This window comes from Helianthus annuus, chromosome 5 (genome assembly GCF_002127325.2).
Source record: "Helianthus annuus cultivar XRQ/B chromosome 5, HanXRQr2.0-SUNRISE, whole genome shotgun sequence".
Lineage (NCBI taxonomy): Eukaryota > Viridiplantae > Streptophyta > Magnoliopsida > Asterales > Asteraceae > Helianthus > Helianthus annuus.
Genome location: NC_035437.2, coordinates 138,455,098 through 138,467,773, shown reverse-complemented (window position 1 = coordinate 138,467,773; position 12,676 = coordinate 138,455,098). Strand labels below are relative to the sequence as shown.

Sequence of the window (12,676 nt, the reverse complement as noted above, 5' to 3'; positions counted from 1 at the left end):
GTATCGCTACTGGTACTGAAAATGTTCGACACCACAATATTTCAAAGTAAAAATTGGTAAAATACCGGTACCATACCAAACTGAAAGTATCGATCCTGAAATTCGATTGATACAATAGCATTCGGTATGGGTAGGTACCAATATCGAAATGTTCATCCCTAGTCTTAACCAAAGAGACGGAGTTCATAAGTGATGACGGGGATGGGCCCATGCCTACTTCCCCTCCTAAACAACTAAAAAGAATAAACCATTACTCCTCTGAATATGCAGTAGGAGAGGACCTCTCCTCGTCACTAATGGATAGGTTGGCGGTACAATAATCGAAGAGTATTGTAGTCTCACAAGTCAAACCTATTAACCAAGACAAACGAGATATATGCACAGGCAAAGTGATAAAATTTTAGTAGTCGCTTTCCGCAGACAAGGAAGTCAAGAAGATCACCCGATAAAGAATACTTGGAGAGACAAGGGTACTAAGGTAGAGAGCCACCTGCTGAGTCTCCCCTTCTGGAAAGATCACATGTTAAGCTTGGAAGAAGAGGAAGACCTTCAGAGTATTATAAATACCAGTCCAAGGGAACATTACAACACATACCGGATTAAAGACTTGAACATAGAACAATAGTTTTATCCTCCCCTCTTTACTTCTCTTTGTATCTGTATTACTTCTCCTTGTATTTACTTTACGTCCCCTAGTTATAACTTGTAATTATCTTTGTAATCATACCACTTGGCGTTGGACCCTCCAAGGACAAATGTTTCATATTGTCAACAAAAATACTCAATCCCTCTCGCATAATCATTGTATCAACAATAAGGTTTCATCAAAGTTAACCAACTTCAAAAATTCTAGCGAGACCCGATATGGAATAGAACTACGAGCCTATGACAAATCCATGTGGCCGATCATTGAATTTGTTTTGGCAATGTACGATAACATGTTTGCACAACTCAAAGCACCAGGCATACTATGTTCTACTTGTCGTCCAACAACATATGATCTCTAAAATGTAATGGATGAGTGATATACCCTCATTTATGACCTATCGTGTTGGTACCAGGTTAACTCATTTTCGTCTGTGTAAAATACGTCATTTAAGATAAAGCTAAACCATTATGTGATCTTTATGCTTACATTATATTAATCTCTTTGTAGAGAATGCATACCTATAATCGCGCTAAATCTTAGTGATAGCCTCATGACGAGGATGATTCTCTTTTCTATCTTAGATTAAAGACAACTAAACTTTTAAAATCAATGGGTTTATGCTTCAAGTAGTGGTGTTGAAGATCCTTTGTAGCAACATTCGACGTTATCCTTGGAGGCTATGTCAACCACCATCTTTTACATCCAAAATAACTAATAAAATCCAGCATACCAAACTCTAATCGTCTAGAAACCTAGGTAAGTATTACGAGGGACGTAATAATAAGCGAACACAAAAGGAATACACACTTTTAAGCACGGATCAAATAACATGCATAAAGGCAATTAAGAAACATCAACTCAAATCTCAAAAAACGGAGTTAAATCCAACATATAAACAAGCTTTCCTTTATGGCCTTGTACATCAACTCAAATCTCAAAGGACTGAGTTAAATCCAAAATGACTAATAAAATCCAACATACCAACATATATTTGATCCCCTTAGATCTACAGGGATATAATTGCATATATGGTTACACAAACTATCTGAAAAGAAAAACGTGACTTTAGGCCCATTGTGATCTTGATGGATAAGGATAAAATATCTTTCACTGTTTCGTTAGAAAAACGAAATCTCATTTTAAATTTCTTTCGGCCTATGCTAGTATTATATTCACTCTTAATTCTTAACTCATACTCCACTTATACAGTTTAGTGCTAAACATACTCCGTTTATACAATTTTTACAGAACATGTCCCCTCTTCACCAACTAAATCAAATCTACCTTTTTCTTTCAAAAAATTCTTAGGGCAAGCGGTATGGTTGCGGGGACCAAGCTCGGGGTGTGGAGTCACTGATCGGTGACCACACTGTGGTGTTTGAGTTAGGGTGTTTGAGTAGGAGAGGGAGAGAAATCGGTGTATACCCACCGAAGGTGGAGAAGAACAAAGAGAGGAGAGAGAGAGAGGAAAGAGGAGAGAATAACCAATCAAAGTATGAGAGAGGAGAGATAAATTGGGTGTTTGAGTGGGTGTTTAACCGTACCTAGTGTTTGAGTAGAAAATGGTGAGTGAAGGGGGAAGTTGCCATGGCTTTATATAATTGGGTAGAGAATCACTCAAACACCCTAGAATGATTAACCATACCCCGGATAAGGGGGAAGTTGCCATGGGTTTATACATTTAACCTCACCCATGTAATTAGTTGTCATACTTTTCAAAAAAAAATGTAATTAGTTGTCATAATAAATAACCAAGTGTGAACATTCGGATTTGTATGCCTTTAGTTATCCATAAATAACCAAATGTGAACACCCTGATTCACCACCCACAACCCAAATTAGCAACCAAAAGACTCACAATTAACTCATCTATCTTTAGTGGCGCTTTTGCTACGGCTCACTTCTGCAGGCGACGATTCCAATGGCGAACTTGAAGGCGGATTCTCCTCTTTGTCGTCGCATCGTTGCCTCTTTCCTCAACTTTCTCAATTCTGGTTCGCTCTCTCTCCTTTTTCCTTTTACACGATCATCTGTGTATCTATTTCATGTATGTATATGCATTTGTTAGGTGAATTTCACTCGTTGTTGCGATATAACTGTATAGATGATGCTAAATTACTGATCCTTTCGGTTTATAATTCAATCCAACCGTTGGATTTGCGTTAGAAATGATCGATCGGTGTTAGGTTTACTGTTTTTTGTTGATTGATGTTATATGTGGAGTGAAATTAGGGCAATTAGGGTTTCTGTTGCAGTTATGATGTACTGGATTGTGTTGAAATGTTATTGATTTAATTTTAGGTTAAATTTGTTTATACCTAGGGTTTTTTTGGGGGCTTGTGTTATAATTTGTGGTTTATCATACTCAAAATACATTAATGGAGATTTAACACACATATAACATGTGTATCATGACACTACACAAGTACTTAAGTAGTATAAAATCAGTGAAATGAGTATAGGTGATCATCAAAGATCGAATGAAATGGTGCACATGCGTGCTTCTATCAGGAGTTAAAAAAAAACGAACACGTTTTGTACACCTATGCCTTTCGTAACCTGAAGCGAGGCTAGTCTTGCTTGCTGCACCTCACACATAGGCGTGTTATGACGAAGACTAGGAAATGCACTTTTTAGAACCTAGTCTGGCTCACTGCTTGTGTAACTAGAAGTCATCGTTATTTATACATTTTTTCTGATCGGGTGAGATTTGGTTGCTTGTATTCTTATTTCAAAGCACAAATCTTAATAAAACAGAAACTTCATGTCTTCTATTATCTGTTTCCATCGAGGCATTTGATAGAGTTGTGATTAATGAGGTAAAGATCTTAACATGGACAATTTGACGTGGGAGACATTTATGTCACCTTGTCGTTTGTTATTTAAGGAATTTGATGATATAAAGAAAAGACGTGTGGCTTGAATCTTTATGATTTGATTCCATAACGGGTGTTTCTTGGTTATGTAACATTAGGTATGACTTCTCACATCTTTGCTAAGTAGAACATAGATTAATCTGAATTTGACTGTTTGGGGCCCGAATCCACCTGCCATTGCAATGCTGGTTATTGCTTAAGATGGTGAGCTCCCAAACACTTTATGTTTATATTAATTTGATATACAGTATACACATGTAAGCGATGCACTTTCCAAAAACTTATATATTTCCAGCTATTTTTATGCATAACTCTTTGTTAATTAACCGTTCCACCAAAACTTGTTTTACAGTTGAACCTAGTTCTGTTAGTGATGTTGAAAGTCTTGAAGTTGCTAGAGACTGCTTATCCGAAGCGTTCAAGATCGGCCCATCAGCTACTTCTAGCGTGCCAAAATCCGAATCTCTGGTCCATATTTTCACTTCACAAACAGGACCGAACAATGAGATTAAATCAGATCAAGTTAATGCGGAATCTCATGCATCGTCCACAACTAACGCCCCTGGTAAATTTTGTATCCTTTTCAATATATATCGTCGAGATGTCATGCGAACTTTGTTTTATTCTATCTCTTTCACATGACCTTGCAATGTGTTATATATTTTCTCTTATTGTGCATCTTGCATAATTGGCAGTTGTAAGTGAGGATGAACTTTTTGTTCAGTTTTTCGGCTCCCTTGAAAAGGTTCATTATTTTGGGACAACCAGCGGAGATGATGAACATGTTCTTGATAGAGCTACACAGTTGTTTCACAATGCTTTGGTGGTAGGCTATCGATTATAAATCTTTTTCCATGTTTATATTATCAATATATCATGGTTGCAATGTTACCATTTTGTAGAACATTAATTACAATTCTTGTACAATATGAACATGAATTACAATTCTTGTACAATATTTATATTCATAATGATACGTTAGTTGCATTTATATGCAATAACAGCTACTATTACTGTTATATCATTGCTCACGTGTATCTTTTGTTGTGGACTCTTCACTTCTTCGATTCAAGGAAATGAAAAATTCTGAACGTGCAGAAATTAATCTTAAAAACTTGGCTGATACCTTCAAATTGCAAGGTAATTGTTAGTCATAATTTATAATGTCTCACCTTTTGTACATGCATTGATAAACTTATATGACAGTTTAATATCTAGAAAATAAAACATTAATATATACTTTGTTTTCATGTAGGTAACAAGGCTATGCAATCAAAGGTCTACTCGGATGCAATCGAGCTTTACACCATTGCTATAGCACTTTGTGATGATAATGCTGTTTATTATTGCAACAGGTGACTTATTCACTCAAATCTGTCGAGTTTTTTTAGTATTTTTTATTTATATACTTCTGACATCTTTTGTCCTTTTATAATTATTTTACGGTGAATGGGTACCTTTTTTTCAGGGCAGCTGCGTACACCCAGAACAATCAGCATACAGAAGCGATCCATGACTGCCATAAAGCAATTGCAATCGACCCAACCTATAGCAAGGCTTACAGTCGTCTAGGGTTTAGTTATTATGCTCAAGGAAATTACCGGGACGCCATCGAAAAAGGATTTAGAAGAGGTTTGTATATATTATATAAAGTTATATTTGTTTATATTGTTACTATTATTATTGTTATTGTTCTTTCAAAGCCTGTAATGTTTAATTTATGCAGCTTTGCAGTTGGATCCAAATAATGAATCTGTAAGAGGAAACATTCAGGTTAGTTAATCTTTTTGTTTGATATTTTTTACGTTTCTCGCACAAGCTTTAGCTTTATTCTTAACGTTGTTTTTGAACAAATACGAGGTTTATTTCATTGTCGATATGTGCAGGCAGCTGAGCAGAAACTCAGAGAAGAATATCGAAGAGCAGAACGAGGCCGGGTAAATTAATTATTAGAATTTAATTTGATAATTATGATTATATATCTCCTTTTTCTTTAATGGTATACAATTGACAAAATATCCTTTATAATATATTTGGTAACAGAGTTCAAGTTCCTGGGGTTATTCAAACGGGGGGTCAAGGAGCCACGGGCCGATTCCACCTTTCCCGGGGTTCCCGACCAGTATGGCTGAATCTGTTGATATGTCAAGCTTTATGGCAGACCTTAGTTCCAGAATGCAGGCGGGTGATGGTGGCCCCGGAATAAGAAGAATGAACACTGGAGATGACTTGCCACCTGGAGTAACAAGAATCAACCCAGGAGATGACTTGCCTGAGGAGATCATTGAGGGTATAAGATCTGCAATGCAGATGTTTCATGAACGCGATGGAACAGCGGACAACTCTGATGGAAACTAACTTTTCGTGTTTGTTTGTTTGTTTGTGCTGAACGTAGGTTTTGTCGTTCAAAAATTGTTTATTATAAGGTTAAAATTTTGGTAAGTTTGCATATGTTTATACATTGGGAGTATTTGGCACAACACAGTTTGAACAAGTTTGATACCTGTCTTAACTGCTCAGAAATGTGACATGATTTGACAAAAAAAGTTTGGGTTGAACCACCAACCCTGGTTTCATAAAAGACAAACCAAACTGGCTGGATTGTTTGTGATGACCAAACTGGTCAAAATGTTTTGGTTTGAACCGAGTTTTTTAAGTCGTTAGTTTGTATTAACTTATTTGAAATGATAAAGGTGGTTTACTAGTACTGCGCACATGCATAACTGTATATTGTAACATTTGGAAAGCAATTGATAAAAGTAAAACAACCGGCTTGGTATTTGTTTTAAACCATTGTCCAAGCCGTTGAGTCGATTTTGCAAACCGTGAAACCAACTGTATAAATCTCAAAACTGTGAAATGAACCAGAAGTGGTTGAAGTTTTTTACGGTTTATAAACACACCTACATCAAACTTGTTTTGGTTGCGTTATGCCTGCAATGCATATGGGGTTTTGAATTTACTAATCCATAATATGTCCGAAAGCTCGAGTGGCTGAAGCTGATATACTTTTAAAGTAACAAAAAGAATATCCGAAAGACTAACATATGTGATATCTTATACAGCTACTTTAGCAACGAGTTTTGTGAGGCCTAAACCTATCATATGGGTTAGGCCCCAAAGCATTAAACAACCATACTTTTTCTAAAAAAGTTGGGTCATAACTGATTGCTTGCTTGTTTACAAATTATTTGTACATATAACAGCAATGAACATAACAAATCAAGAGAGCTTAAATATTAGTCCAAAAACCAAGACACCCAACATCATGCCCCCCCCCCCCCCCCCAAAGTTTTTAAGTACCATATCAATCAACTCGAGGGTCAACCACCTGTCCCATAAACAACACGACCCCAGTCACATCCTCTTTAATCACAAACAAGAACGGGTGATCTGCCACAAAATCCACCTTATCATATTCCGGAGGATTTCGCGCACGACCGTGCGCCTGCTCCTCAATATAGGCTATGGCTTCTGTACCTTCTTCATTCACCTCCACAAAAGATTTTTGGATGATCCTTGAAACATAAATGCCTTGACCATCAGATGAGTCAACCATTTCGCTCAAACCATCTCCACCATTGAAAGGCAATACAAGGCCTAGTTCCTTCAACATATCAGAAACTTCCAACCCAAATGAGATCTTAAACACTGGTATCAAAAACCGCGGGACTATTACACGATCATTATGTGGGATGTGACGGTCAATAAAATCAGGCATGGAACCGATTTTCTGTACTAAAGATTGAAGGCCGTCTTTTGCATTAGGGAGGAAAAAGTACATAGAGAACTCTTGTTGATTGCGACCTTGTAAATAGGGAAGGCGCAGCACCTTGAAATCATCGTATACACCCACGGATTTTAATGCAAAGTTGGTCATGAACGGAACTTGAACTTTGTTGCCATTAAGGAGGTGGAAGTCGTATTCCTTTGTATTCTTTGGTTTAAACTTATCCCTCCATAGTCCCTTGAAGTAGATTGCATTTGCAAAGACGAGCCATGTGACATTGCTAATTTCATCCGCAGTAATAACCTGTTTAATAAGGCCATTTGTTTTCTCTTCCGCCCATGAATTCAGCTCATCAGCCACCTCAGCCGCCTTTCGTGAATCAATATATAATATGTTAACTACATCAAACTAAAGTTAATAAAACAAGACCAATATGAAGAAATTAAAATCAACCTTGTTGTGGAAATCGACTTGATTGCATTCGGATTTATAAACAGTGTCCACAACCTGTTTGAAAGTAGGTTTAAGAGAAAGGGTTTTGTCAACCCAAAACCCGTTGGCAAAAGAGACTCGAGGTCCAGGTCCGCCTCTTGGCCTCGCTTCGGGGAAGATTGAGGGCACAAGCTGCGAATAAAGAGAGTTGAGGTTATCAGTGGTATTTGTTTTGAGGAAAGCGAGGAGTTGGTCGAGTGTTTGACCTTTGGAACCGGCGGCTAACACGCTCAGGGCGACATGGATGGAAAGGGGAGAGAAGACAACGTTCTTGTCGTGTTTCTTGGAGAGAAGGTGGGTTGCGAGTGTGGTGGATACGTCGGTTTGGTTGCTGACTGATTGTTTAAGGTGTTTACGATCCATTGAAGAAGAGGTGTGAAAGCAGGTGTTTGGGATGAAAGCCAGAAGAAAGCGTGTGTTGTTTTTGCATGGTTATCACTATTTAACAACCTACAGCGAAACCCTAATGGGCCGTTTGATTCATGAAATCTTTTGGATTGAAATTATAATACTCACTTTTTTTATAAATCAATAGTGACATGTTTATTTCAAGATAATATTCATTAACTTATTCAAGCAGAAAGTATACGCTCATGACCATATATAATGTTAGGATTCTTTTGAAGATTCAAAAATCACCATGATGATGTTGAAGGTTTGGGCTGTTTGCAGCATGACAAGAGCTTTTTCGCCCTACTTTGATCCCAAATTTGGTTCCCTTTTAGAAATAATTAACCAACCGCCCATCATAAGTGATAGCTTAATAAAATTATCATTAATGCTCATGTGATTGCCTGCTTATCATCAGTTGCAATTCATGAATGGTATTCACTTATTTTGACTTCCCATATATACCAAACATACACTTCTCGAAAGATATAATCGGGATCTAACATTTTCCCTTTTAAAATCTGGAACATTACAGAATGCAGTTAGCTTGATAGTTATTTGTATGTTTAATTAGTCTTTATTTATTTACTTAATTTGTTCTTGACTAGATATGGACAGATCTGTTTCTGTTTAGTTAAAAGTAAAAAGCTCCCCGCTCGAAGTAGCCGCTGGACAAGGATGGGGTTAGCAACACCCACGGAACGTAAAGGTAAAGCTTTATCCAAAGTTGAATACGTCACTTTAGGATTGCATCCCCGCGTAATACAATTGTTAGAAATATTAAACTTAGTTATGTTTTTAATATTTGTATTGTTATTATTATTTTCGGACATGTAATTATCGGTGACATATGATTAGGACACTAACTTATAAGATTAGATGATAAGCGGTTTAGGAAGATAAGTGGGTCAAGATTACATATCAAACTGCCATGGCAGTTATCCGCCTAAAGTTAACCGCCAAATATGTATGTTTTAAATAGTGGTTGCCGGGAAATATTTCCGGTTACCAAGACATTTTCTTGTTTATCGAAAGTGTCCCTCTCATATTTCATTCCTTCTTTATTCATTCTGCATTGTTATTGTCCTGCATATTCATTTCCATCATGACTGCAAATCATGTTACAACTTCCGCTGCAAATGTTTACTCTAATGTATATGGTGGAGATGTTACGGATGGCCAACAAAGTGGTATCAGAGCCACTACAAGATTCGATGCAGAAGTTAAACCGACTGCCACATCAATGCCTTGTCAACATTGCATTGATGAGAAAAATGAAAGAAAACAACGAACTCAGCGTGAAAGATTATGTTATTACTGTCATTTGCCTGGTCACCAGATCTACACGTGTAAAGCCAAGGAGAACGATGAAGAGTCACAACTGATTCGGCAAGCGATCAATGCCGGAATAAGAACACAGAATGATGATGTGCACTGCCGTGATGAGATGATAGTCACGGGGACAGATGGTGGACAATGGAAGGACATCTGGTATGTTAATTCAACATTCAATCATCATTATGTGGGTAGTATCGATGCTTTCAAAAGGGTTAAACACATTATGGGTGTTGAAACGAGATCCGGCATGAATAATTTTTTATTCATACGCGGAGTAGGAATTGTGGAGATGAAAACAGGGAATGAAACCTGAGAATTCCCAGTGTATTTTACTCACCGGATATTGATCGAAACGTTCTAAGTCTTGAACAATTAACACTTCAAGGTTTCACGGTCAGAAAATCCGGTGATTCATGTAAAATCTTTCCTATGTTTTCATCTCCGGTGGTGAATTCAATAAATGATATAACTGGGCTATCGAAGGAGGAGGAACTGGGATTAAAAGAGAAAGAGAGGCTGCAAAACATGTGCGGCATTGATGATGAATTCAAAAGCGATTATCTGAATTCTTATTTCGAAACGCTGAATGTTTCTGAGAAAGAAGAAGACGACTGGAATCTAATGATTTTAAAAGCCTTAGAATTTCATGAATTTGGTGATTGCAAAGCCCTTATCAACATGCTTGATGATCGTGAATACGTGTTCAAGTATAAAGCTGTTCTGCAAAAGAAATTTGAAGAAATGGTTCAATGGTTACTAAATGAATATTTAGGAATCAATTATAGACCGATTCCACCCTACTCTCTGGATCAAAGGAAGATAGATCTATTAAATCTATATATGTTGGTGGCAAAGGAAGGTGGATACCGAGAACATGTGGCCAATCATTGCTAAAGATCAGGGATTCGAATATAAAGATGGTGACTACATGAGGATTGTATATGCAATGTACCTGGATGTTTTAGAGTATTATTATAAATACAAAACTGTATAGGAGAACGTGCACGTGAAGGAAGTGGTAAACGAAGATGCTGAATCCTCTCAACGACGTCACAGGAAGACTAAGAGTGATGATATGGGTCGGAGTGTTGCTGCAGGTGAAGGTAATAAAGGTGCAGAGTCAGAACAGGCGGCATTCTTTGCAGGAATTGAAGATGGTGACTGGAATCAAGTAAAAAGACGGAAGAAATTCAACTTTAATTACGCAAGATGGGCCGTTGAGGAAGCTAACCGTAGCGTCATGAATCAAGCTCTAAAACATAACCAAGTTTAAGGGGGTTATGTTAGAAATATTAAACTTAGTTATGATTTTAATATTTGTATTGTTATTATTATTATTTTCGGACATGTAATTATCGGTGACATATGATTAGGACACTAACTTATAAGATTAGATGATAAGCGGTTTAGGAAGATAAGTGGGTCAAGATTACATATCAAACTGCCATGGCAGTTACCCGCCTAAAGTTAACCGCCAAATATGTATGTTTTAAATAGTGGTTGCCGGGAAATATTTCTGGTTACCAAGACATTTTCTTGTTTATCGAAAGTGTCCCTCTCGTATCTCGTTCCTTCTTTATTCATTCTGCATTGTTATTGTCCTGCATATTCATTTCCATCATGACTGCAAATCATGTTACAACTTCCGCTGCAAATGTTTACTCTAATGTATATGGTGGAGATGTTACGGATGGCCAACAACAATCCCCCTGTGAATCTCTACCAAGATTCCATATGTGGCCATCCGGCCAATAGAGTTGACATACACAGGTCGCATGACCCATTTTCAAATTTATTAAACAAACACCTGATGCGGGTCATATAGCATAGAGGGGTATGAGCTACCTCTATAACGATGCGGGTTATATGATCCGTATGACCTTAATAAGGTCTTGGGGTTAGTCTTTAACTAAATATAAGATTTTTGGTTTTTGGATTGATGTAATTAGTGTTGGTGGATCTAATATGTTGTCAAGTTTTCTTCATTCTAATTTAGATTCCTTGCAAGTTTTTTTTTTCATTTTAATTGAGTTGATCATCTTTTTGTTTTTATACAGGATGGCGACAAGTATGAGTTCATAGAGCCAAGCATGGTTAAGGACTTGTAAAAAGATACTATTTGTTTCATTTCCCATATACACATGGCAAGAGAGATCAAGAACAGACGAGGTTGGTTATAACATCTAAATTCCATTGCTTAGATATAATAGAGATGGCTGTTTCGAACCGTTGTCCAAGTCGTTGATTAGATTTTGCAAACAGTGAAGGGACCGTATAAATTGTTGGAAAACCGATATCGTAATCGTTATGTACTCGTGTTCGTGTGTGTGTTTTGTACAGAGAAACATGAGGAACATGAATATGGATATTGTATTAAAAGTATGGAATTGATTTCTCAATTCTTGGTAACTGTAAATGATACATGAACGTTCGTATATATACCTATCTAATTGGCGGTTAAGAGTGATAACTGCCCTAACCATAATAAACCTATGATAACTATAATATTACATAATAATAATAATGAACATATGCTAAGTGTATATTCTAACATAAATCTCAACATGGCAAACCGTGAAAGGAACCAGAATATGTCAAAACTGGTTTAACTGGTCGGTTTTTAATGGTTTACAAACACACCTACATTTAACTTGGTTGCGTTATGCCTACATATGGAGTTTTAAATTAACATATCCATTATATGTCAAAAATAGAAAATAAAAAAAATAAAAATAAAAATAAAAACCGAACAACTGAAGCTGAAGTTGCTACACAAAAGGAATAGTGAACGATTTAACATAAATGATATCCTATACGGTGGCAGACCAAAGAATTTTCTTTACGTGGTCACATATGTTTGGTTTTCGTATGTTTATCAAGAATAACTTTTTACTGGTTAGGGGATCAAGAATAATATTTGGAGCTTATAAAGATTAAATAAGAGTCAAGAGAGAACAAACAAATGGAACTTGATCAGTTTGAGATTCGGCTAGCATTCCTCTTGAGATCCAATTTGACTCAAATTATTTGAGACAAACATGTTTTCACATTTCATACGATTTCTGATTATCATTTACAAATTTTGGTCGTTTAATATTTTTCGAAATCGACCCGTTTTGACCAATCCTACTTTGATCAAAGCTTGTTTGACCCAAACCCGAACGCAATTTGAACCGTTTTATGGGCCTGTTCTGATACCAT

At 36.8% G+C, this 12,676-nt stretch overlaps 2 protein-coding genes across 2 annotated transcripts; one reads left to right on the top strand and one right to left on the bottom strand.

The window, feature by feature from the left end:
* The first annotated feature begins 2,450 nt into the window (after positions 1–2,450).
* On the top strand, positions 2,451–6,029 carry LOC110941412 (small glutamine-rich tetratricopeptide repeat-containing protein beta). Its single transcript, XM_022183047.2, has 9 exons — positions 2,451–2,643; positions 3,878–4,090; positions 4,221–4,351; positions 4,599–4,665; positions 4,781–4,880; positions 4,994–5,157; positions 5,252–5,298; positions 5,412–5,462; positions 5,569–6,029. The coding sequence occupies exons 1-9, from the start codon at positions 2,571–2,573 to the stop codon at positions 5,881–5,883; spliced, it is 1,161 nt and encodes a 386-aa protein (XP_022038739.1). The 5' UTR covers positions 2,451–2,570; the 3' UTR covers positions 5,884–6,029.
* Positions 6,030–6,830: 801 nt separating this feature from the next.
* Positions 6,831–8,216, bottom strand: LOC110939224 (serpin-ZX). The gene has a single exon (XM_022180982.1). The coding sequence runs from the start codon at positions 7,403–7,405 to the stop codon at positions 6,833–6,835; it is 573 nt and encodes a 190-aa protein (XP_022036674.1). The 5' UTR covers positions 7,406–8,216; the 3' UTR covers positions 6,831–6,832.
* Positions 8,217–12,676: the final 4,460 nt, after the last annotated feature.

Bases quoted from the DNA above. Each gene is read 5' to 3' on its own strand.
- LOC110939224 (XM_022180982.1), bottom strand. From the start codon at position 7,405: ATGACCAACTTTGCATTAAAATCCGTGGGTGTATACGATGATTTCAAG.
- LOC110941412 (XM_022183047.2), top strand. From the start codon at position 2,571: ATGGCGAACTTGAAGGCGGATTCTCCTCTTTGTCGTCGCATCGTTGCC. The intron at 2,644-3,877 runs GTTCGCTCTCTC...CTTGTTTTACAG, and splicing joins CCTCAACTTTCTCAATTCTG to TTGAACCTAGTTCTGTTAGT. The intron at 5,158-5,251 runs GTTTGTATATAT...TAATTTATGCAG, and splicing joins CGAAAAAGGATTTAGAAGAG to CTTTGCAGTTGGATCCAAAT.